The sequence below is a fragment of the Bos taurus genome, chromosome 5 (genome assembly GCF_002263795.3).
Source record: "Bos taurus isolate L1 Dominette 01449 registration number 42190680 breed Hereford chromosome 5, ARS-UCD2.0, whole genome shotgun sequence".
NCBI lineage: Eukaryota > Metazoa > Chordata > Mammalia > Artiodactyla > Bovidae > Bos > Bos taurus.
The window spans coordinates 114,558,418-114,582,553 of NC_037332.1; the positions used below are offsets into that span (position 1 = coordinate 114,558,418).

Sequence of the window (24,136 nt, forward strand, 5' to 3'; positions counted from 1 at the left end):
TTTAGAATAGAAATCTAAAGAAAAATCTCTGTTAATATAGAAGAGCCTGAGGACCCTACCAAAAAAGCTACTAGACTGAATAAATGAGTTTAGCAAGCTCATAAGACACAGGACTAGCAAACAAAAATCAAATACCAGCAATAAACAACTGAAAGTTGAAATTTTAAAAATACTGTTTGCAGTATCATCAAAAAACAATAAATGCTTGTGAATAAATCTAAGAAAACATATGCAAGATTCATATAACAAAGCTACAAAACATTGATGAGATAAATTTGTAAAATTTAAAGAAACGGTGACATATATCCTGGTCATCAATTAGAAGACTCAATATTGTTAAGATACAATTATTTCTAATATTTCAAAATATTTCAAAATTCATCTGTAGAGTCTATGCAATCCCAAGAGAAGTGTCAATGGGCCCTTTTGTAGAAATTAACAAGCCAGTTCTAAAACCTATATAAAGAAGCAAGGTCACTAGACTAGTCAAAACTATTTTCAAAAAGAATAGCAGAGCTGGAATGCTCACAGTACTTGATTTCAAGACTTACTATAAATCTATTTACCTTAAAGCTAGAAATCAAAAGAGTGGGATTGGCATAAGCATAGACATATAGATAAATGGAACAGGACAGAGAGTCTAGAAACAGACACAAATATCTGATTGATTGATTTTTGACAAAGGTATCTCTAAAGAGCAAGAAACAGAAGATTCTTAGGAGCCGAAAGTGTCCACCAAGTCCTGGTCTTCCCCATGGGTACTGAGCCCCTCTTCTCTAAGGATTAGTAAGAGGCTGGATAGTCTTTCGTCCTGAAGAAACTCTTCCTAAGTAACCTGGATCCGAAGTTCTCTGCCCTGTGAGATACCCAAGGCTGTATGGAGACTGCGGAGCGGCCGCCGGTCGCTGTCCGCGGTGCTGAAAGCGCACAGCTCACCAGATCCTCATGATCGCCCACGGCGGGACTCTGGGTAGACACGACACCCAGTGGCTCTGGTTTTGCTGTTTTATGTTCTGTCTTGATGCATATTTTCCTATTTGTACGGACTATCAAATCTTTAAGATTATGCTGTCTTTTATTAGGGAAATATGCAAACATACGCAAAATATGTCAAACATATGCAAAAATAAAAAGAATAGTAGAATGAATTTCTATGTACCCATCACCCACTGTCAACTGTTACCAACTCAAGTTTCATCAACTCTCACCCACTCTTCCCCACTCAGATGATTTTGAAGCAACTCATGTGTTATGCCATTACTTTAATAAAGACCTCTAAGAGATAAGAACTCTTTGAAATCATATTCCCAATACATTAACACAACTAAAAAGTAATGATTATTCCTTAACATCACCAAATATCCAGTTAGTGTACAGTTTCAGACTTGTGGGTGGGATGCTAATTTCAGAGGGGTTGAGGTATCTGAGGATATCTAATGAAGCCAAGATTTAGTGCTGGGGCAGAGGTCACCCAATAGCATCTCATGACCCTGGACACAGATGGGCACACACCAGCCTGTTGCCACAGATGACCTTAAGAAAGTCTGAGCCCAGGGTGCTGGCTCAGGCAGATGGTCACACCCACAGAGTGGCCCCTGAGGACACTAGTGCCCAGGAACTACAGGCTTCAATCACATTCCTGCCTAGACAGGTCTAATTCAATACCAGAATTTCTGAAGAAAGTCCTGAGCTTCAATATTTATACCCAGCATTCTAGTGGGCAGACAGGATGGAACCACAGCCTGAACTAGTCTTTTTTTAATGATCCTATTTATTTTAGATTATTTACTGCTAATATTTTTATTTATTTATTTGGCTCCCCTGGGTCTTAGCTGCAGCATGTGGGACCCAGTTCCCTGGGCAGGGATTGAATCCAGGCCCTCTGCACTGGAACCTGGAGTCTTAGCCACTGGGCTACCAGGGAAGTCCCCTGACCTAGTCTTGAATGCTAACTCCGTCAATGATTTGCTGTGGGATCAGGTGCTTCACATATCTGAGCCAGACTCCTTGTCTCTTTAACTTACCAGGGGGCACCCCAAACCTGTCTTTACACCTGCAGCCACACTCCTGGAGCAACTTTCTGCCAACCTAGAATCTAGGCTTCCATAAAGACCCAGTTCAAACACCTAGCCCTCTGTGGCTAATCCCCTCCTGGAATCATCTCTCCTCCCCCTGAGCACGGTGGTATTAATTGTCTCTTTTGTGGGAGCTGGAGGCCCTTTAGAAACCAACTAGTCATTTTAAAGGCAAGGAAATGAGGAACTGATGGAGGAAAGAACTTGCTCAGCATTGCACAGCAGGTGCACAAAGAAGCTGTGATTTTTCCAGAGATCCTTCTGCTGCCTGGAGCACACACTTGGGCATTTACAGCTTTACCATTTACCCCAACGCACAGAACCACTCTGCGCTTTGGTTTCCTCGCCCATAAAATGGGGCAGAATAATGCTCACCTCCCAGAGTTGCTGTGAGAATTAACTGAGGTAACTGGATTTGAAAACTGTAAGTGGTGGGCACTTGTGAGGGTCAGAAGTAGCAATAGAGGAACGTGAGCTCCCTGAGGCGGGGATCTGTCTCGGGCTCAGTTCACACTCAGCAGACGGTTGGCGCTCGGAAAGCCAGGACTGGGAGCTGGAGAGCCACTCACCTTTCTGTCCCACCCTCATGCCCAGACCCTCCTGGATTCTACTCACCCTTCAGTCGCCTTTTGCTTCTCTGCTCTCACTGCCCCCCAATGACTGCGAAATCCAAACAGTACCCTCCATGCCCCAACCTCTGCCCACCCCACAACCGCCTTACTGCCCACAGTGTACCCCTTCACCCCCTCTTCATTCTCAACTCAAGGCCTTTGCAAGCACAGGTCCCCCTTTGCATGTGCTGTTCCCCTTGCTTGCAAAACTCTTCGCCGGCTCTCAAGTCTCATCTCAGACTTCCCCTCCAGTGCCACCTCCTCAAAGAGGCCCTCCAGGACCACCTGGTCCCAGGTTGCTCACCATCCCATCAGTCTCACCCTCCTGTCTCCTCACAGAACTGCCATTCCTGGAGATGATCTTATTTTCACCTTTTCCTGTTTCCTGTTTAGCATCTGTTCTCATGCCCCAACCAGAATATAAGTTTTGTTCACAGCTGTGTCCCCAGAGCCTATAACTCGTTAAGTCAGATGAATGAATGAATGAATGTGTCTCTTGTTCACACATTTATTCCTTGGCTTCTTTTTTTCTCAGGCCTGCCTCCAAGTCTTCATCCTTCCCCGCCCTCCTCAGGCTGAGTGTCTCTTAAGGGCCTGGCCAGGGGCATGGTGTGGGCTCTGCTCTCAGGATGGGAAGAGGAGCAATTCCTGAGAGAGGCTGGAGGAGGTCTGATGTCCCAGCACCTTCTGTGCCCAAGAGAGGGAGGGGCCAGGCTGGAGGCACTGCTCATCAAAAATCTTTTTAAGGTACACATCGTTTTGATATTTGGCAAAACCAATACAATATTGTAAAGTTTAAAAATAAAATAAAAAAGATATTAAAAAAAAAGGAACACATCAGGGAGACCTGTGGTGGTGGCAGCCAGGGGCCTTTGGGAACCCCAACAAAAGCACACATAGCTGAGATTCTGAGATTTTAATCCCTCTCTCTCTTCCCACCCTCCCATCTCCTGCTGGGGGTTCCCTGGGGAATAGACCCAGAGGAAGTTAGAGGTCAAGGTTTCTAGAGTGATGCAGAGCACGGAGATTCCCCCCGAGGGCTAGCGCAGGACAGAGAAAGTCAGAAAGGGTCAGAGAGGTGGCAGTCCTCACCCTGACATTTCTATTTGTTCCCTGTTCTGTGCAAGTGAAAGTGTCAGTCGCTCTGTCGTGTCTGACTCTGCGTTACCCCATGGAGCCTGCCAGGCTCTTCTGTCCATGGAATTCTCCTGGCAAAGATCCTGGAGTGGGTTGCCATTTCCTTCTCCAGGGGATCTTCCTGACCCAGGTCTCTCGCATTGCAGGTGGGTTCTTTACTGTTTGAGCCACCAGGGAAGCCAGGGATCTGGTATGCCCGTAGCATTTTCTCCACCTTCCCTGAAGTTCTCTGCATGCTGCTCTATGACACACCCAAGCCCTGATTCCCCGAGACGCTGCCTCAAGTCCCCCAAATGGAAATTCCAGAACCAGACATGTGTCTCAGCCCCTGGCTTCCTTCCTCCCTGTGATGAGACAGGAGGATGACCTGGGGTTGTACCAAGAGGCTGTGCCTCACCCAGAAAAGAAGAACCTGAAGACCCAGGAGCGGGGGCTATGGAGAGACTCAGGGGGGGCTCTTCTCGCTCCTGGGGGCCACCTGCCCACATGGTCTGGGACAAGAGTCTCTGTCCTCTCCACCCTCCATGTGGCTGACAATTCCAGTGCCCACCCTGGGCTAGGCTCAGGCTCTGAGCTCCAGGAGATGGGTCAGGACTCAAGGACTAGAGGCAGATGTGGGCATGGGACAAGGGCCATGATGGGAGTCAGGGGAGGCCAGTCACTGGGCTGGGCTGGCACGGTCCCCTCAGGCCTGATGGGCAGATCTGGGTTCCTTGGCCAGGTCCTTGGGAGGAGCGGCCTTAGGCTGGAGGGAGCTGGTGACAAGGAGGCTGCAGAGGAAGCAGAAGCCAGCAAAGGCGAATTTTCAGAGCCTGGAATTGGGTGAAGCTCTGGGTTGCTCTTCTCCCAAATTCTGCAATAAACCCTTATCCTGGCCAAGCGGGGGTATCAGGAAGGTTCCAGGGTAGCCGCTCCCTGGGAACACGGTGCCGACTTCCTTGTTTAGCAAATGGTGCCGAGTGGGTGTAAGGGGCAGGGGGTGGAATGCTGGGGTCTCCAGCCAGGAGGGAGGGAAGGTTGGGGAGACCCCACACCAGGCCAGGGAGACGTCTGGAAGGATGGCAGGGGATGTGGCAGAGCAGAGAGACCCACTCATGCCCCGTGACTCAGGCCATCCCTATGGATGAAGGGGGCAGGTGACCCCCCCCCCAAGACTGATGGATGTGACTGGCCAGCTCCTGCCTCAAGGCCATCCCAGGTCTGGCCCACAGGAGGGACCCAACATGTGTTCCAGGGCTGTACGAATGGGTGGATGGGGACGCGGACGATGCGACTGCCCGCCCAGGGTCTGGGGAACCAGCGGCACCTCCCTCCGCCCGTCTCACCCGACCAACCTGAGGAGCTGGTCCTTCGTCCTGGAACAGACCTCGAGGGCCAAGCTCCTCAGCAAGCCTTGCATCCACCACAAGTCGGCGGGCATGTCCGGCAGCCACTCCACCAATCTGGAAGGAGAGGCAACGACAGTGGCCCCGGTCTGTGCCCAGCCTGGCAGAGCCCACCCTCCCCATGGGGCTGGCGTAGAGCTGGGGGCCCCCGCACCCAAGCACCAAGGCTAAGGGAAGGAGGAAGCGGGGTACAGAGCTCCAGGCGCATTGACTGCACTGTAGAGCAGGTCAGCACCTGCAGAGGCACCAGGGTGCGGGGAACGGTCCCCATGGACCATGGACTTGATGGAGACCACCAGGCCCTCAGGGCCATCGACTCCAAAGGGCACAGGTGGGAAGCCCTGGGGTGGAGAGGCCAGGGCCCTGGGGTCAGGCCGGCTTGCACTGCAGCCCCGCTGCCCTATTCATCCGCTGTGTGGTCTAGGCAGGCCAGGGAAACTTTCTGGGCCTCAGTTTCTCACCAGCCAAGTGAGGACCATCCCCTTACCGCCTCCACGTTTCTATCCCCCCTCCTCCTCCCCAGAACAGCCCCTGCCCTCCACCCTTCATGCCCCTTCATCCACGCTCCTTTAGGCTGCCAGCGGCTTCTTAAACACATCTGAGCCTGGCCTTCCCATGCCCAGCGCCCTCCTGGGACTCCCCACCTAGACCACTCAGGATCAGCAGAGGGCAGCATCACCCAGCTACAGCTGAGAGCACGCCTGGCCAGCACTTTCTGAGACTCAGGCAGCCCACCGCGCGCACTGCGACAAGCCAAATACGAACTGAATGTCCCCCCTTGTTTCTGGGCCTTCTGCCCCTATTATTGTAACCGGTATGTCGAGTATGTGGTGCTCAGTTGCTCAGCTTTGTCTAACTCTTTGCGACCCCATGGACAGGAGCTCGCCAGGCTCCTCTGTCCATGAGGTTTTCCAGGCAAGAATACTGGAGCAGGTTGCCATTTCCTGCTCCAGGAGATCTTCCTGACCCAGGGATCAAACTCCCTTCTCCCTGCATTGGTAGGTGGATCTTTACAACTGAGTCACCAGAGAAGCCTCAAAACATCACCCTGCTTTGGCCAGTAATCAAACCCGGGCCTCCCACCTGGCAGGCGAGAACTCTACCACTGAATCACCAATGCTGTGGTTGAGCCTGTAGTTTACAGAAAAGACCCCTGCGGTCTAGGCTGGCGACTCCATCAACACTCATACATTGATCTTCTTTTTGTAACTGAAATGGCTAGAATTTGCATTTGTCTTTTTTTTTAATTTTAACTTGTGGTTGCAGTCTAAAAGCTCTGCATAAGAAAAAGTCCACATCAGCAGAAAGCTGACTCCCAGCTTTGGGTCACCAGCAGTTCAGACAGCAGGGCTGACCCTGTCATGGACTCTGCATGGAGTGGGCCAGAGACAAGTGGCTCGCTATCACAGACCTTCTTCCAGGGAATGGGGAATTTTTTAAAAATACAGATATCTGCATGACACTTTCCTGCCAAAATCCTCCACGGCCTTCCTGTAACCATCAGGATAAAGACCACACCCCTCACCTGGCCACAGACCCCTGTGTGTCTAGCCCCTGCCAGCTTCCTCAGCTCCATCTTGTACACACTCCAGATTTTGGCTTCAGCCACACTAGCCTCCCTTTCTGCTCTTCTGATGAGCTTTACTCCCTCTGCCTTCTGCCCCAGGACCTCTGCACATGCTGCTCCATCCTTCTTGGCCTAGTGGACTCCTACTCATCCTTACTCATCAGATTATAGCTCAGAAGTTACCTCCTCTAAACAGCCTTTCCTGACCACATAGCCACTCTTGCGAGCTGCTCCAGTTCACAGCCACTGTACACCTCTCCTAGGAATCCATAGCCACTGTCGATCTCTCTAGGTATCCGAAGGCACAGCCGGATGGCACAGATAAATACGTGACGATCGGTGGGCTGTGATCCCCAGAAGGTCAGGGCTGGGTCTCGGTCAGTCCTGCCTCCCGGCCCCCAGACAAGGCCTGACCCTCAATAACTGTTGGTGGAATGAATGGACAAACAACAGGGAGTGATCCATGAACCAGCAAAGTCAGATGGTTAGTGAGGGCCTATCCACAGCCAGTCTGCTCTGGAAAGGCCTCGTTTTACAGAAAAGGAATCTGGGGCCCAGAGAGGTCAAGATACCTGGCCTGGGCCACACAGTTAATCTGAGGCAGACCAACCCCTAGAGCTACCCTCAGAAAGAACTCGTTTCCTCTGAGGCTCTGACAGGTGCAACAGTGGACCAAAGATCCTAGAGGCAGGAAGGTCCAGGCTGACCACGAGGCCCCGTTTCCGGTGGACTAAAGTCACAGCTGTTACCCAGCCACCCCATCAGTCCCGTCTTCCAAAGGAGACCAAGACTCCTCAGGGCCTGCAGCCAGCGTCAGGCAGTTTGGGGACACCAGCCCTGCTCTGCCCCTCGCCCCAGTGCCCCAGTGACCTTCCTGCCATGGGCACCAGTCTCAACCGGTCAGACCCTTCCCAGGACCCCTGGCCACGCCTCACCTTCTGCTTTGGAAGTAGACGTACTCAAAGGGCAGCAGCAGGTACGTCAGCGCCCACCCAGGCCCTGAGCGGCAAAAAGAGGCCCAGGCACTGGGGTCCCGCATGCAGGCTTTCTTCAGTGCTACGAGAGAGGCCACGGTTGCCCCTCACCCCTCCGGCCACCCCCTCAAGGTCACCCTTAGGGAAGACAGCCCGAGCCCCGTCTCTACCTCCCACGGCCCACAGAGGACGCCCCCACTCCCAGCCAATCTGCAGGGGAAGCAGCTGCATTGATGGAGCCCGGCCCAGGCTCCCTCGTTAGTCCTAAGACGGCAGAGTGTGCCCCTTTCACAGATGAGTAGACTGAGGCTCAGAGTGGAGCAGTGACTCACCCAAGCCCATTGCCAGGAAGTGGTGGGGCCAAGATAGAGGCTGTTGGGCTCCCTGCACTTCTTCCACCTCTCCTGCCCTTCTGGAAAATCTGCTTTGGCCCCTGGGGGAACAAGTGCCCACCATACCTCCTTCCCATAACATCAGTGCTATTGATGACAGCAGCTGTGACCACACGACCACTTCCTAAGCTCCCAACCCCTTAACTGATCAGCGTGCAAGGGCCCAGCATTCTGGCTGGGACACAGACAGAACCCGAATCCTGACCTCCAAACTATGGCTTGGCCATGCACACACCACCAGCCTCAACTCCAGGTTCCTGAAAACAGTCCCAAGACCTAGCTCCCTGTAACCTGCCACATGGCCTAGGGTGGGTCCCTTCCTATCTCTGAACCAGGTCACCGCCTCTGAAAAATGGGATACAGGTAGTATCTCCATCAGTAGAGGAGACCAGGATTAGGATTAGGAGATGCTGTAAAGGCCTTCAGAGAAGCTCTCTGGTGCCCCCTTGTGGCTGCAGGGACACCGCCGGGGGTTCCAGAGCCCCAAGGTTGGACCTCAGGAGCTCAGCGTAGATGCAGACTTCGTCTTTGTGCCATATGTGGTCTCCCAGGCAGAAAGAGGGGCTCGCCTCATTTCCTCACCCACCCCCTTGCCCCTGCTCTGGGCTCAACCACCATCACCTCTCCTCCCAGCTTCCCACCTCTTCAGCCTGTCCCCTCCCAGCTGGGTGTAGCCAACACTGGGACCCAGAGTTCAGAGCAATCATGAACTCTGAAAGTGAGGGGTCGCCCCAGTGGCTCCCAGTCTCTTTCCTCCTGCAGCTTTGGAGGCCTTCTTCCCCACCCTCCAGTCGTCCCCAAGCCGATCTCTGCTAACCCACCTCTCCCTCAGCCGCAGGGGCCCCTCCCCTCCCCACCAACCCGGGGACATTTGCACAGGCCACGCCCACTGCCTGGATGCTCATCTGGCCCCTCTTTTGCTTGGCCAACTCCTCCATTCACACTTCACTTAGGTGCTGCTCAGACTCCCGCTCCCACGACCACGACATGTGTCTGCCCTTTCCTGTTGCTGCCTTTGTGACATTTAGGTCACTGAGCAGGAGGGCTGACTAATTGCTTTGCCAGCTGGGTGACCTTGGGCAGTTGCTTAAGCTCTCTGTGTGATGGTTTCCTCAACTGTCCAGTGGGGACCATTCAGCACCATCCTCAGAGTATCTGGGGCGGGCGGTGGGGCGGGGGTAAAAAGAGTCCGTCTCCACCTGGAGAGCCTGTGTGTGCCTCTCCTTTGTCCCTCGGCACCTTCCGCCCTTCTTTGGGCAGTGGGCAAAGACCTGGCTTTCTCAGGCACAGACTTGGGTTCGAATCCCCCAGTTGTAGGTCCTGAGACCTTGGTGAGCCCCTTCCCTTCTCTGAGCTTCAGTTTCCTCATCAGCGAAAAACACCCAGGCCCGCTCGGGTCGTGGTGAGGAGTGAAGGGGACAACGTGTACGAGGCATGGGCACCACGCCTGGCACGCCTGAGTCCTGTCCTCTTGCATATCACGAGCACCTTCAAGGTGGGGTCCCCAGCCCCAGGCCCCTCACGTGCAGGGCACCTGGCAGGTGAGCATGGATGGGATGGGAGGGGCAGTACCAGCCTCCAGCTCTGGGGAGAGCTGCTCAAAGTCGGGCACGTCCTTGACCAGCACATTGGGCACTGCCCAGTTGAGCGACAGGCCTCTGTCATGGGCAGCATCTGGGGTCCCGTCAGCTGGGGCTGGGGGCTCCTTAGACACCAAGCTCCACAGCACTGGCTCCTTGGTGAGTCCTGGGTTGGGGAGAGGAGGGACGCAATGGGTCAGCACAGCTGGAGCGTCCCAGCGACAGTGACCGCCCCCCCGCAGCGCTCCATGCTGCCCTCACCACCCGCACCCCTCGACGCCTGAACCCAGCTCTGGGGACCCGCTGACCGCAGGATGAGTGGACCCTTGGCTGGTCCTGAATGACTTTGTCCTGAGCTCCCCGGCCCTGCTCTGTCTGCCGTCTGATTCCTGTGCACTTTCTGGTGGTTGACAGAGCCCAGGCCCAGAAGACCCAACCCAAGGCTCAGATCCTGGGGTCACCACCCGCCAGCTCTGTGCGTGGTTTCCCTCCCTAGAAAACGGGGGAAATTAAGGCCTGCTGTGTATGGCTGTTTGGATGCAATGAATCAGATACAACGAACACACAAAGCTTGAGCCCGGGTCTGAGCTTTCTATGTCTGAGCACATATTATGTGCTCCGTGAGTGCTTCCTGCTGCTGAGGGTTTGGGGCCATAGAGTGGGGATCAAGTGTCACGGACCCTGGAGCCAGAAGGCCTGAGTTCAAGTCTCAGCCCTACCGTGTTGAAGAGCATGGCCCTGTGGGATGACAGCCAAACTCTCCAGCTAAGAAGACCTCTCTGACCCTCCCAGTGCTCCGTCTCACACACACACACACACACACACACACAATCCTATGGCCCCACTGAGGTGTGCACCCTCGAAGTGCCAAGTTCTGTTCCTTTGCTCTTGCTCTTCTTCTCCCTACCTAGAGTGCCCTCTTGTCAATATTTCTGCAGCCTTCATGACTAGTTAAAACCCAGCTTCTCAGTCACCACCTCCAGGAAGCCCTCGTTACCCACCCAACCCACCAGACGGGGCCAGGTGCCCCTGCTGGGCTCCCGTGACCCTGAGCATCCCTCCATCATCCCTGGGGGATGTCTCTCTCTTGATCTGTTCCCCCGGCACCAGGCAGTGGGTAGCTGGAGACCAGGACACGTGTGCGATTTCTCCCTGGGTCCCCAGCATCCGGCACAGAGCAGACGCTGAGGAAGAGAATGAACGAGCCAAGGTCCTTGGGAACTCAAATGGCTGAGAGGCGGAGCCACCTGGCACTCACATAGGGGGGCGATGCCCAGCTCCTGTGGGGGGCTGCCACCTACCGCGTCTCTCCAGAAACCTCAGGGCATCCAGGTAGCCTTGTCTGCAGCTGTTGGCCATTACCTGCCAACACACGGGTCAGGCTGAGGGGCAGCAGGCCTGCGCCTACCCCTCGAGCCAGTAGTCACAGGCCAGAGACTCATCTTCAGCTGGACCCCAGGACAGCCTGTGCTTTCTGAGACCCCCTCTCAGCAGGGCTTGAGGACCCCAAGGGTCCCTGGCCAGCACTGGACCTCAGGGAGACATGTCTTCTCCAGCAACTCCATCCCTGAAGCTTCATTCACCTTCCCACTCTGAGACGCCCTGGCTGGGGGCTTTTGCTCCAACTCTCCTTTCTCTGGCCTCAGTTTCCTCCTCTGGAAAATGGGATCACAAGGCCTGGCCAGGGATGTCTGGGCCCCTACAGATCAGTACACGGCAGTGCCCTTTGCCCTCGGATGTTCGTGGCCAGGACCACCCTCAGGTGGCCAAGGCTCTCAGTCAGAGCCCTGCCAGGAACAGGGAGTCCCCTGCAGGCCCAGGAAAGCCTGCGAGTGACCTCTCGACGGCTGCACCACCTTTCTGAGAGCCTCACCTTCCTCGGTTGTAAAATCGGGCTGAGATTTTCTGTCCACTCCATGGGTGTAGGGAGGATCAGCTTAAATGAACAGGACTTTGTTTCATGAATTACAAAATGCACACAACCATAAGAGAAGTGGAGGACCAGAGGAGGCCGGGGTGACTGGTGTGAAGGAGCTTGTTAGGATCACAAACTGTCAAATCACCCACATCCCAGAAATCCCAAAGAGCAAAAAGCAGGAAACGAGGCTCTCTTGTCCACGTTTTTCTGTGCTTGTACCTTGCTGCCATACAGATGGTCAATCTGGCCACAGTCTAGGGCAGCCGTTAGGGCTGAGCATGGGTTTGGACTAGCTGAGGATCTGAAGCCTGGCTTTGTTGTTTCCAGGCTGGGTGACTTTGAAGAAGTTTGCTTACCCTCTCTGAGCCTCGGTGTCCTTCCCTGAGGAGCAGAGATGACCACAATACCTGGTCATGAGCCTGACCCTGAATAGCACCTGCAGAGCCCTGGCTTAAATCCCAGTTAAGCAGAGGTTGCCTTGGGGTGCTGCCCCGATATGAAGCATGAGGCAAGACACATTGGGAGCCCAGGCTGAGTTCAAGGGCTTGACCATGAGACTCAGGACACACGTCCTAACTGCCCCGAGCTTGTGGGGAAGGCTCCTGGGCACAGAATCTGACTCACCGGGCACTAGATCATGGCCAAGCCTCTAACACCTTCAAGGCTGGTCATGGGGTGGGGGCCAGACCTACCTCGAGGCTGGAAGGGATGAGGCAGGTGATGCCCCGGAAGAGGTTCTTGGTGGAGATCTGGAAGTTGGCACTGAAGGCGTTCATCTCGTGTATACTAGCCGAGCTGCTCTGGGGACAGATGTCCACCATCCCGTTTGGTGGAGGGTGAGTCCGCAAAGGGCATGTTGTCGCTTAGAGCACCGTCAATGTAGCGCTGCAATTCAGGGGGCCTTGCTGCCCTCGGGGTGCTCTCTGCCCACACGGCCACGAAGCCACCCCCAGAAACTGGCTGCAGCAGGTCACCTCCAGCTTCCCTGAACGACTAGGTTGACCCCTCGCCCAGTATGCTCTGAGCACCCCTGGGACCAGGGTGGGGGGGCTGACACACCCAGTAGATGCTCCAGGAGCCCTGGGTCCTCTACCCACACACCTCTCAGTAGGGATGGGGCGGACTGGGTCACTGAGCCCCCGAAGTGCACTTACCTTCCCCCTGAACGTGGGAGGAATCGTCCCACAGTAGAAAGGGAAGTACGCGGTGCAGACCAAGGCCTGGGAAGACAAGCCAGTGACAACACAGTCGTTTACGCTCCTGGCATTCAGAACCTACTCTGGGAGTGGAGTCTAACCCAGAACAGCCCACACCGGTGTCAGGAGAGCTGTGTCCAGGGAGGGGAGGTATCACCTCGTCCCAGCCTAGCTCTCAAAGTTAAGAAGGGATTTGAGAACTGCGGTTCGGTGCTTAGGGCTCAGTGCTTCCACCGCAGAAGCAAGGGTTCAATCCCTGTTCGGGGATCTAAAATCCTGCAGGCTGTGGAGTGCAGCCGAAAACCAGAAACATAAGAGGGGATTTGAACAGGAGCCCACCTGCCCTCCTCTTCCTGCTGGGCCCCTTGCTGACTCAGGACTGCTTCTGGGACTTTCCCCTCAAGGATAGACACCAAGCACCATTTCTCCTTTATCCAACTGCCAGGAATTCTCCACCGAGAATCTAGGTATATGTCCTAAAGTGTGTTCCCTGGACCAGGGGTCATCCTACGAGGGGCACCTCTGACAAAAACTCTGATTCTCTCCTCATTTGGAAAACACTGTCTACTCCTCCCAGTAGAGGCTCTGACAAGTCCTGCAGTGAAAAAGATGCTTAACAGAGACCCTGATTCGGGTGATATTTGGGGGCTGGAGGAGTCTCCACTGGGGGCAGGGCCGCTCTCCTGTGCATCGCAGGATGTTTAACAGCATCCCCAGCTTGTACCCTGTAGCTACCAGTACTTTGTGTGCATATGCACACGCACACACACACACACACACTCACATAGAGCCGTCACAGCCAAAAGTGTCTCCGGTGTTGCTAAATGTCTCCAGGGGGAAAGATCACTCTTCGTTGAAAACTGCTGACCTAGAGCTTACCAGACTCACCGAGCACAGAACACTGTCTCTTGGGACTCAACTCCTAGAAACGTCCCTCTAGCCCTTTCTGAGAGATGCAGAACCCATCCCACCTCTGATAGGATAGAGGTGCAGGTGAGAGCTTTGTTGCCACGGATTCGTCATCAGAGCAACAGCAGCTAATGTTTACTGAGCATCTACTGACTGCCAGGCCCTGGGCTATGTGTCATCCAGGCCAGGATGCTGGGATACTCACTGGAGTCCCAGGAGCCCATGGACATGAACGCACAGCAAATGGCCCCGCTCTTGCACACACTGGGCTTCCCGCCTGCCAATGTGGGAGACATAGAGACGCAGGTTTGATCCCTGGGTCAGGAAGATCCCATCGAGGAGGGCATGACAACCCACTCCAGTATTCCCGCCTGGAGAATCCCATGGACAGAGGAGCCTGGTGAGCTACAGTCCATAGGGTTGCAAAGAATTGGACATGACTGGAGCAACTTAGCACAGCACCCCATACACCCGTCAGCACCCAGAGATGGTCCCCGTGCTGGGCGATGGGGCACCACGGTGAAGAGGATTCTGCTGCAGGGACCCGGGTGGCAAGGCTGAGCAGAGATGTGCCTGACACCTCTCTGAGCTCCCTGTAGACCCAGCCCCTCTCTGACCATGGGGCTCCCTGTCATATCCCCTTCCGATACTGGATTGCTTCTTATTTCCTTACACGAGCTTGTGGCCATTATCTGTACCCTCACAGGTTTGAATAGGAGCCCCCGGAAGACAAGGATTTTTGTCTGTCATTCTGCTGTCCCACTTGGGGTGGTGACTGGCACATAACAGAGAATCGATGCTTCTCTGCTGCATCCAAAGGCACCTGGAGGACCAGGTTGGGGGTGCACAGGCACCCCCTCTTCCGGGAAGAGCAGACCCAGTGGGGGCTCTGACTGAAGAAGCCTGACTTTGCCCCCCACCCCCAGCCATATCCCTCCATGTAAAGCCGAGGGGCCTCCGAACAGCAGGCTTGGGAGCCCTACTCACGTGGCCGCCCCTCTGTGCAACTCAACTCCCTCGTTAGTAAACATCTCCTGCTTGATCCGCCCCCCTCCCCAGGGCCCCAGAGAAGTGTCTGCTCTGGAAAGCGCCTGCAGGTCACTCAGGTAGGAGATGGCACTCACTCACCTGCTGCCAGGCCCTGCGTCCCGCCCCCTGCTCACCTCAATGACCTCATCGCGGGTGGCGAAGTCGGTGACAATGAAGTTCTTGCCCTCGGGCCAGTGGGTCAGCGAGATGCCCAGCCGCTGGGAGGCCAGGATGTGAATGTCTGTGGGCAGCGAGTCTTGCAGGTCCTGCCTGATGGTCTCGATGGGCATGAAGGTGGGGTGGAAGATGCCCAGGCTCAGCTGCTCCACTCGCTTGACCATGGCCAGGATGAGGGAGCAGCACAAATCTGCAGGGTGGGGGAGGGAGGGGGCCTTCAGCCCCCGCCCTCCCTCCCAGGTGCCAGGGGAATGAATGGTCTCCCCGCTCCAACTCCAGCTCAGAATTTCTGTGTCCGGCACTGCCTTCAAACGCTCTGTGCAGGGGGCTTCCCTGGTTGTCCAGTGGCTAAGACTCTGGGTTCCCAAAGCTGGGGGCCTGCGTTCCATCCCTGGTCAGGGATCCCTAGATCCCACACACTGCAACTAAAAGATCCTGTATGCCACAACTAAGGCCAGGAGCAGCCAAATAAATAAATATTAAAATAAATAAATCAATGAATAAATGCTCTGTGCAGCCTCTTGACCTTGGGAACGGTTTTCCAGGCTCTAAGCCTCAGATTTATCCTCTGGAAAATGGGGATGCCCGTGGTCCCCCGTCCTAGGGGTTCTCATAAGGATTAAGTGAGAACAGGCTGGCTGGAGGGAGCGCAGGGCACCGCGCCAGGCTCCCTGAGACACTCCTCTCCGCTCCCACCCTCTCAGGTTGGAATCAGCCTCTACTCGGGCAGGTAAGCCGCGATGCTCCCTGCGCTCCTGGTCCACGCAGTCAGTCCCCGGACTCACCGACAGACAGACCGCTGACGATGCTGACGGCGATGAGCGCCCCGGACGAGGAGCCGTAGAAGCGGCTGGCGCCGCGGAGGAGGCGCGGGCTGGCTGCCTCAGGCGGTGGATCACCCCCACGTGGTAGAGACCCAGGAAAGCCGCGCCCGCGAAGGACCGGCTCCAGCTGCCCTCCTTCTCGAAGCAGCTCGTGGCAATGGGACCAGACGCAGGGGTGCGGCTGGAACAGGGCCGGGAGGGATGATCGCTGGCCGACGGGGCAGAGAAGGGGTGCTCCAGCGGGAAGTTTCACCGGTTGAGTGCCGAGTTGGACTTGTGGCCAAGAGGTGAAGCTCAGGCCGGAGCCCAAGCCCCACCCCCGGGCTGCATCACCCACCAGCCAATGAGGTCCCTCGAGCCGAGGCCCACCCCCCCCCACCATCCCCATACCCGGGTGTGCACCAGGTGTGCCCTGGCAGCGTCAGCAGGATGTGGGCACCTTAACGCGCCCCCACACGCACGTCCTTGGCCGAGAGCACAGTCCCAGATTTCTGGGTGATGGGGCCCCGGTGAGCGGGACCAGCTCTTCTGCCAGGTCTCTGACACTCGTGATGGAAAGGCTGTTCCTGCCCCCATTTCGCAGATGAGGAAACTGAGAGTGCAAGCGAACCTGGTAGCCGGAAGTGGGGGAGTTGGACACATAATATCCATCGGGTCTCGGGGGTCAAGTCAGACTTAATTCTGCAGCTGTGCTGGATCAGGGACCTAGGAGAGCCCTGGGAGTGGGAGTCTGGGTTCTAAACTCCGCTGCCCTCCCCCAGCCCCAACCTGTGCCTGGGACTTTGCTCAAGTTCCTCACTCTGTCTGGGTTGCAGTTTTGCAGTATAATGTGAGGGCTTGGATGAGCATCTACAGAGACCTTTCTGCTCTGATTGCTGCTCCCCCAAATACAGATCTGTTAATGGACGTTTAGGTTGCTTCCATTTCTTGGCTGTTGTAAATAGTGCTGCTATGAACATTGGGGTGCATAGGAGAAAGAGAATTCCAGAAAAATCTACTTCTGCTTCATTGACTATGCTAAAGCCTTTGACTGTGTGGATCACAACAAACTGTGGAAAATTCTTAAAGAGAAGGGAGTATCTGACCATCTTACTTGCCTCCTGAGACATCTGTATGCAGGTCAAGAAGCAACAGTCAGAACCAGACATGGAACAACAGACTAGTTCAAAATTGGGAAAGGAGTACATCGAGTCTGTATCTCAACACCTTGCTTATTTAACTTGTATGCAGAGTATGTCATACAAAATTCCAGACCGGATGAATCACAGGGTGGAATCAAGATTTCGAAGAGAAACATCAACAACCTCAGATATGCAGAGGTCACCACCCTTATAGCAGAAATCGAAGAACTAAAGAGCCTCTTGATGAAAGTGAAAGAGGAGAGTGGAAAAGCTGGCTTAAAACTCAACATTCAAAAAACGAAGATCATGGCATCCAGTCCCATCACTTCATGGCAAAGAGAAGGGGAAAAAGTGGAAACAGTGACAGATTTTATTTGGGGGGGGGGCTCCAAAATCACTGTAGGAGGTGACCACAGCCGTGAAATTAAAAGACGCTTGTTCTTTGGAAGGAAAGCTATGACAAACCCAGACTACGTACTGAATAGGAGAGACATCACTTTGCCAACAAACATCCATATAGTCAAAGCTATGGTTTTTCCAGTAGTCATATACCAGTGTGAGAGCTGGACCATAAAGAAGGCTTAGTGTTGAAGAGGTGATGTTTTTGAATTGTGCTGGAGAAGGTTCTTGAGTGTTCCTTGGACTGCAAGAAGATCAAACTAGGCAATCCTAAAAGAAATCCATCCTTAATATTCACTGGGTGGACTGATACTGAACTCGAAGCTCCAATACTTTGGTTACTTGATGCAAAGAGCTGACTCCTTAGAAAAGACCCTGATGCTGGGGAAGATTGAAGGCAGGAAGAGAAGGGGACGATAAAAGATGAGATGGTTGGATGGCATCACCAACTCGATGGACATGAGTTTGAGCAAATTTGGGAGATAGTGGAGGACAGAGGAGCCTGGTGTTCTGTGGGATGTCCATGGGGGTCACAAAGAATCAGACCCAACTTAGTGACTGAATAACAACAACAACAAAATACTTTTCTGCCGTGTATTTTTAAAATAATGCATCAGTGGCACCTTTTTGCCAGAGCATGAGTGGAGGGGCCGTTGTTGCTGGCCCTTTCCTCTTCCCCACCGTCCAGTTAGTGGGTTGATTAGGCCATCGGTTCTCAAGCCAAGGCTTGTTTCTTATGTAGTTCTGGGGAGCACCTGGCCGGCATGAATGATGTAGGGGAGAACAACTTTGAAGCCACAGAGGCGATCTCGAAGTAGATCCGGTGAACCAGGATCCTGGCGCCGAAGGAGCCGACGTCACTCTCCAGCGTCTAGCCGGAGGAGACATACAGGCAGCAGGGCGAACCCCTCAGCGTGTGTGACCACTGAGTGGCGGCAGTGCGGTTCATGACCAGCGAACTGGACGATCCCGAGGATATGCTTTCGTTTATCTCGAGAGAATAGATGACTCAAGGGAAGCTAAGGAAAGGGCAAATGGACCGGAACTGGATGGTGGGAGAGTTTGGTGGACTGTTCTGTCACCCAGAGGGCCACACACCTACAGCAGGTGTACATATACACTGGCAGCCTGCCTTGTAGTGCTGGCCATGGTGGCGGAGGCGGAGGAGGTGGCAGAGCCGAGTTTCTTACTCTGATGGAGGGTGTGATCGTGGGCACAACAGGTATGAAGACTGTGATGACCGGTACAGAAGATCCCTTCTCCTTACTGTAGTCGATACAGATCATGGTCAAGCGCTCCGTCCTACAGCCCAAGACGCTATTGATAAACAGAGGGGTCGCAGTTGAGGACATCTTTTTCTCTTTCCTTTTATTTATTTTTTTTTTCAAATTTTGGATTTTCCCAAGCTTCTAATCCTTCCTACTCCGTAAAAAGAACCCTTAAAAAATCGTATTTAACATCTACACTTGTTGATTGCATTGCTGTTTTCCATCCCTTTTATTATATTCTTACAGATGTAATTGTTGTCATTTTGAGTAGTAAACATCTTGAGTGAAAAAGGAACCCTCAGTGTTACAGTTTGTAAATGATTTTTTTTTTTTTTTTTTTTTTTGCTTTTACAGAACATTAACTCCTGGCAAATCAAATGAGGAAAGAAATAATCTTTTTAAATCTTCTTTTGTGTTAGATATTGCATTAAACATTGTATGAGAGATTTGCATTTACTGCAAACTCCTTTTTTAACTTTCTTTTGGGAAAGTCAGTAACACATAAGCAGTTCAGTTATGCCAGGCCTGTCTGGGGTAGCATAGAACAGTCAAATAGTTGCGTGTAGAAAGTTTGAAACCACAGAAGAAAACACTTAGTCATTTCTTTTGAAGAACAGGATTTTTGAATCCTAAAAATTACGTCGCTTTTTTAAAGATGTAAAACTTGTGGACTCCTGAAAAGCATTTTGTATTTAAAATACATTTGTTAAAAGTTAAAAAACATAATGTATTAACTGCCTGCAAGATGGGTTGGAAGGTCAGATATTACGTATATCAGCAGGTGTGACTATAGGGAGTGGATGACAAGAGAAACAGAAATGGGGAAGAGGAGGCAAGGAATAAAATATTGAAATAACACAGAGAACATGCATCTGAGGACCTAAGAAGAAGGGATGGGGCACAGTTAGGAGAGGACTGATAAGACGTCTTTGCTGGTATTTACCTTCTGCCTGGCACTGGGTCAGGCCTTTTTCCTAGGTCATCTATTTTATTTTCACAACTGCCCAGTGAGATATTATCAGTCCCATATTACAAATGAAGGAGCTGAGGTGTAAACCAGGAGCCAGGGTAGGGCAGGAAGCAGATGGGGAAGTGTATCTTTCAGGTTGGAGGACTCCAGAGGGGCTGGCTGGAGGGCATGGGGCTTCAGAATTTAGGGAGCAGAAGCTTCTCTATAGGAATCGGGGTAGAGCATTCTACCCCAATTCTCAGGGAATCCTGGAAGCCTGAACCCAGGACATCTTCTTATACCAGAAAGCAAGCAAGTGTTCAAGAAATGACGGAATGGTGGCTTGTCCACATCCCAATACTCAGAACCTGCGAATATGTTGTTTTATATGTCAAAAGGGTCTTTGCAGATGTGATTAAAGGAAGGATCTTAAAACAGGGAGATTGTTCTGGGTTACCTGGGTGGATCCATTGTAATCACAAGGGTCCTTAAAAGACAGAAGAGGGTGGCAGAAGAGTCAGAGAGAGATTTAAAGATCATGAGATGCTGACTTTAAAGATGGAGGAAGGGGTCATGAGCCACAGACTGCGTGGCTCTAAAAGGCATGGAAACCAACTGTCCTCTAGAACCTCTAGAAGGAACAGACTCTGCTAACACTTTGATTTTAACCCAGTGAAGCCCCTTTTGGACTTCCAAACTTCCAAACTAAAATATCCCATACCAACTTATGGAAAAACCCGAATGGACTTTTTTGCCAACCCAATAATAAAATTGTGCTTTTGTAAGCCACTAAGCTTGCTAAGTTATAGCAGCAATGAGATACTAACACACATCACCCCTGTAGCCTTCCGTGTTCGATCCCTGGGTTGGGAAGATCTGCTGGAGAAGGGATAGGCTACCAACTCCTGTATTGTTGGGCTTCCCTTGTGGCTCAGCTGGTAAAGAATCCGCCAGCAATGCAGGAGACCTGGGTTTGATCCCTGGCTTGGGAAGATCCCTTGGAGAAGGGAAAGGCTCCCCACTCCAGTATCCTGGCCTGGAGAATTCCATGGACTCCATGGGGACTCAAAGAGTCGGACAGATTAAAGGACACCAGAGATGGGGCATCTGAGCCACACACAGCTCTGGATTTGATCCTGGCCTGGAGGGAAAACAGCCCTAAATGACATTGTGCGGACGATTGGCAAAGTGTACATGTAAGCCATAAATGAAATCGCAGAGCTGCACTGATGTTACACTGGCGATTTTGAAAACTGTACTGTGGATACATAAAAGAAAGTCTATTCTTGGGGAATACATCGAGATATTCAGGATCGAAGAGGCATGGTATCTGCAACCTAATTTCCAGCAGTTACAAAAAAAAAATCACTATCTTTCTATAGCTCAAAACCACATCTATTTGTCTCTGTCTGTTATCTAGAGAGAGAAGCAAAACATGCCAAATGTTACTGATCCCAGAACCTGAGTTACGGGGACATGAGAATTTTTGGGGGCCCAGTTCTTGCAACTTCTCTACAAGAAAACATGAGATCATATCAAAAAGAAAAAGAGAGGAGACAGTTATCCCTTTCTGGCCTGGCTCAGCGGACTTGAGATGGGGGGGGTCTATCTTCAGCCGTAAGTGGTGAGTTCTATTCAGCATCAGTGTTTGGATAGGGGTTTTAGACTCGCCAGAGATCACGGGCTCACTGAGGGGAGAGTGGTGCCTTTTTCAGAGATTCTGCAGAGAGCTGGTTGCTGAAGCAGTAAATGTCCCAAGCAGGAGGCCAAAAGAGGAAATAAGGAAACCTTCCCAGTGGCTCCCTAACTGAGCAAGAAGGAAAAGATAAGGAGGAGGAAAAAAGGAGGAAAAAAAGGAGGGAGCAGAGGGAAGGCCACGTGGCGTGCGAGAGGAGGGGTGAGCTGGGAGGTGAGGACAGGGACACCCCAAAAAAGAAGAGAAGACAGAAGTGGGGAAGTGGTTTCTGAGCCTTGAAGACGGCTTGAAGCAGCGTGTCTGTTACAGGGAAGGACCGAATCTGAGTCTTTGCTGGATCTGTATTTCTTTAACCTTTTCTTCCCGTGGCTTTTGTTCACTGAAAGGATGGTGTCCATACATAACCGCCTGCACTGGGGAGCCCTGCCCCTCTGCCTGAATGTTGAACCAAAGAGTGTTCAGGAAGTCATCCTGACCCTGTCCACCCGTGAATGATTGAAAGAAAGAAGAAATTAGCTCATCCCCTCTCTGAGACTGGCCATAACAGGAGGTATTTGCAAGATTAATGGCCTTTGTATTTCACTTCCTCTCCTCTTCCTCCTCTATGTTCTATAAAAGACACTGGACCGATAAGACCCCGGTAAGATGGTTATTTTAAGATGCTAGGCTTCCATCTTCTTGATCTGCTGGTTATTCCTTGCCTTAACACCTTGTCACCCGATTCACAGGCCTGTTGTGTGGCTAGCAGAGTGAGCAGGGACTCAGTAACTTGCCCTCTACTCGAAGGAATGGGACTCTGGTCTGGAAAGGGCACAGGTGGCTACTCCCTGAGCCTCAGGTCCAGGGCAGGGATCTAAAGATCATTGCCCATGCCTCCCCGACCCTGGGATTCATCAGCGTTCCTCTTCCCTGCCCCCACACTGCTGGGACTTCCCCTGGCTCCTCCAACCCCTGGATCTCTTTTTAAAATAATAATAAAAAATATATGTATTTGTTTGTCTGTGTAGCATCTTAGTTGCGGTACTCAGAATCTTCGATCTTTTGTTGCACTGTATGGGATCTAGTTCCCTGACCAGGGATTGGTCCTAGGACCCCTGGCTCCCAATATGGAAGCTCAGAGTCTTGGCCACTGGACTACCAGGAAGTCCCTCGCTGTCTCTTTTTATAAGGGTTGATATTGATCGGTCAGGCCTCCCTGAGGCTCAGACCTGCACTCTCTATTCTCTTTTTAACATTAAAAGGGGAACAAGTAAACTTTAATAAGTTACTGTATTCTTCTCCCAGCCATGAGTGATCTCATCCTTTAAAAGTGGGTGAAGATCGCCACCTGAGCTACAGAATGGTCTGACTTCTGGCTGGACCACAAGCCTCCAGATGGACTTAGGTGATGGAGGCGGCTGGCACAAGCTGTTGGAAGTGAAAAGGGGCTGCCAGGCTGCAGGGCACCGTGGGCACCAGGAGTCCTTGCCAGGTCTGCACCCAATGGGGAAGACGTCCGGCGAGCACTGTGATTGGGTGGCTGTTGTTTCACAGAGCAGACTTCATTTCTACAAGCTTTGAAAACTGGGAATGCAGTTTTGTGGGTGGCAAACCAAAGGAGGAGGAGGATGTTGAAATGGCCCGTGGTCAGCGGCTGGGCAGTGCTGGGTGGAAAGGCCAGGCTTTCTGACATAAACCAGCACAGGAGTCAGAGGCATCAAATCTGCCTTCTTCACTGCCCATATTCTTAAAACAGGAGAAGATGGGCTGCTTGACTGGCGGCATGAAGGACCACGTCGGGGCAGGGAGAGCAGAGTGGTGAAGGCTGTGAAAACACAGCGCCAGCCGGTCACATGGTCCAGGCCACTGGCAAAAGGGCAGAAGGAGGCAGGGAGGGTTGCTGGGCCACGGGCAGAACCTGTGCCCACTCACCCTCAGGCCTGCCTCCATCCTGACTGTTGCATCTGGTCCCTGGGGTTGCGCCGGGATCTTCCAAGAGCCTTTCACCCAGGACCCAAGACCCAGATGTAAGAAGCGGCCACCCACCTACGTGGGTTCTGGAGTGGACTCTGTCCCTGGGGCTTGAGACAAGTAATTGCCTCTCTCTGCCTCTCTCTTCCCACCTGTGAATTGGGGGAATCATTACATCATAGCCTCCAACCTTTTCCAGAACGAGGGTGTCGCTTCACACACAGGCACACCTGGAGAGTCACCTGACCTTTTAGTCGCCTGAGTCAATTGACCTCTTAGCATCCACTGATGGAGAAAATCCCGAGCCACCGAGAGCGGCCCTGAATCCAGCAACACTTGGGAAAAGTACTGTACAGAGTATCAGTACAACTGATACTTTCCAGACAAGGACTGGAAAGCGCTTGTCCCTGTGTGTGCAGAGTCATCTATTTACCTCCAAACCAGGCTCACGTGGTGTGGGCCCGGGTCCGGGGCCTCCGCCAGTTCCCTTCTGCCCAACACGGAGGCTGGACACAGTAGGTCCTGACTAAGTCCAGAGGCAACACGGCTGAGTCCAGCTCCAAGGGACGTGGGTGTTGGGATCGGAGAGTCCATCCAAGTCCCACTTGAAGAAATCCAGGAGAATGGTTTCCACGGCTGCTGCTGCTGCTGCTGAGTCGCTCAGTCGTGTCCGACTCTGTGCGACCCCATGGACTGTAGCCTACCGGGCTCCTCCGTCCATGGATTTCCCAGGCAAGAGTACCGGAGTGGGGTGCCATTGCCTTCTCCCAATTTCCACGGAGTATCTATCAAAAGACTTCAGGCCATCAGCGCGGAGACTTTGCCTGTGAGATATTGGGAGTTGGAGCTATTCTGGATAGATGGGACTTGAGAGGCCGGCAGGGCTGTCCCAGGTCCCTCTCTCAGTGTGTTCAGGGCAGAGAGACCGACAGAGACCCAGCAGAGGTCCATAGAGGATGGGGAGGGGCTGGGATGGTGC

General features: G+C 52.8%; 1 protein-coding gene across 1 annotated transcript; it reads right to left on the minus strand.

Annotated features, from left to right (window-relative positions):
- Positions 1 to 4,508: 4,508 nt before the first annotated feature.
- PNPLA5 (patatin like phospholipase domain containing 5) lies at positions 4,509 to 18,580 on the minus strand. Its single transcript, XM_059887282.1, is given in 14 exon segments — positions 4,509 to 4,593; positions 5,149 to 5,265; positions 7,711 to 7,831; positions 9,714 to 9,887; positions 11,023 to 11,083; positions 12,332 to 12,467; positions 12,469 to 12,524; positions 12,794 to 12,859; positions 14,908 to 15,140; positions 15,736 to 15,828; positions 15,831 to 16,008; positions 16,165 to 16,186; positions 18,050 to 18,165; positions 18,485 to 18,580. Coding segments are annotated over 14 exon segments (1,554 nt in total).
- Between the last annotated feature and the right edge of the window lie 5,556 nt (positions 18,581 to 24,136).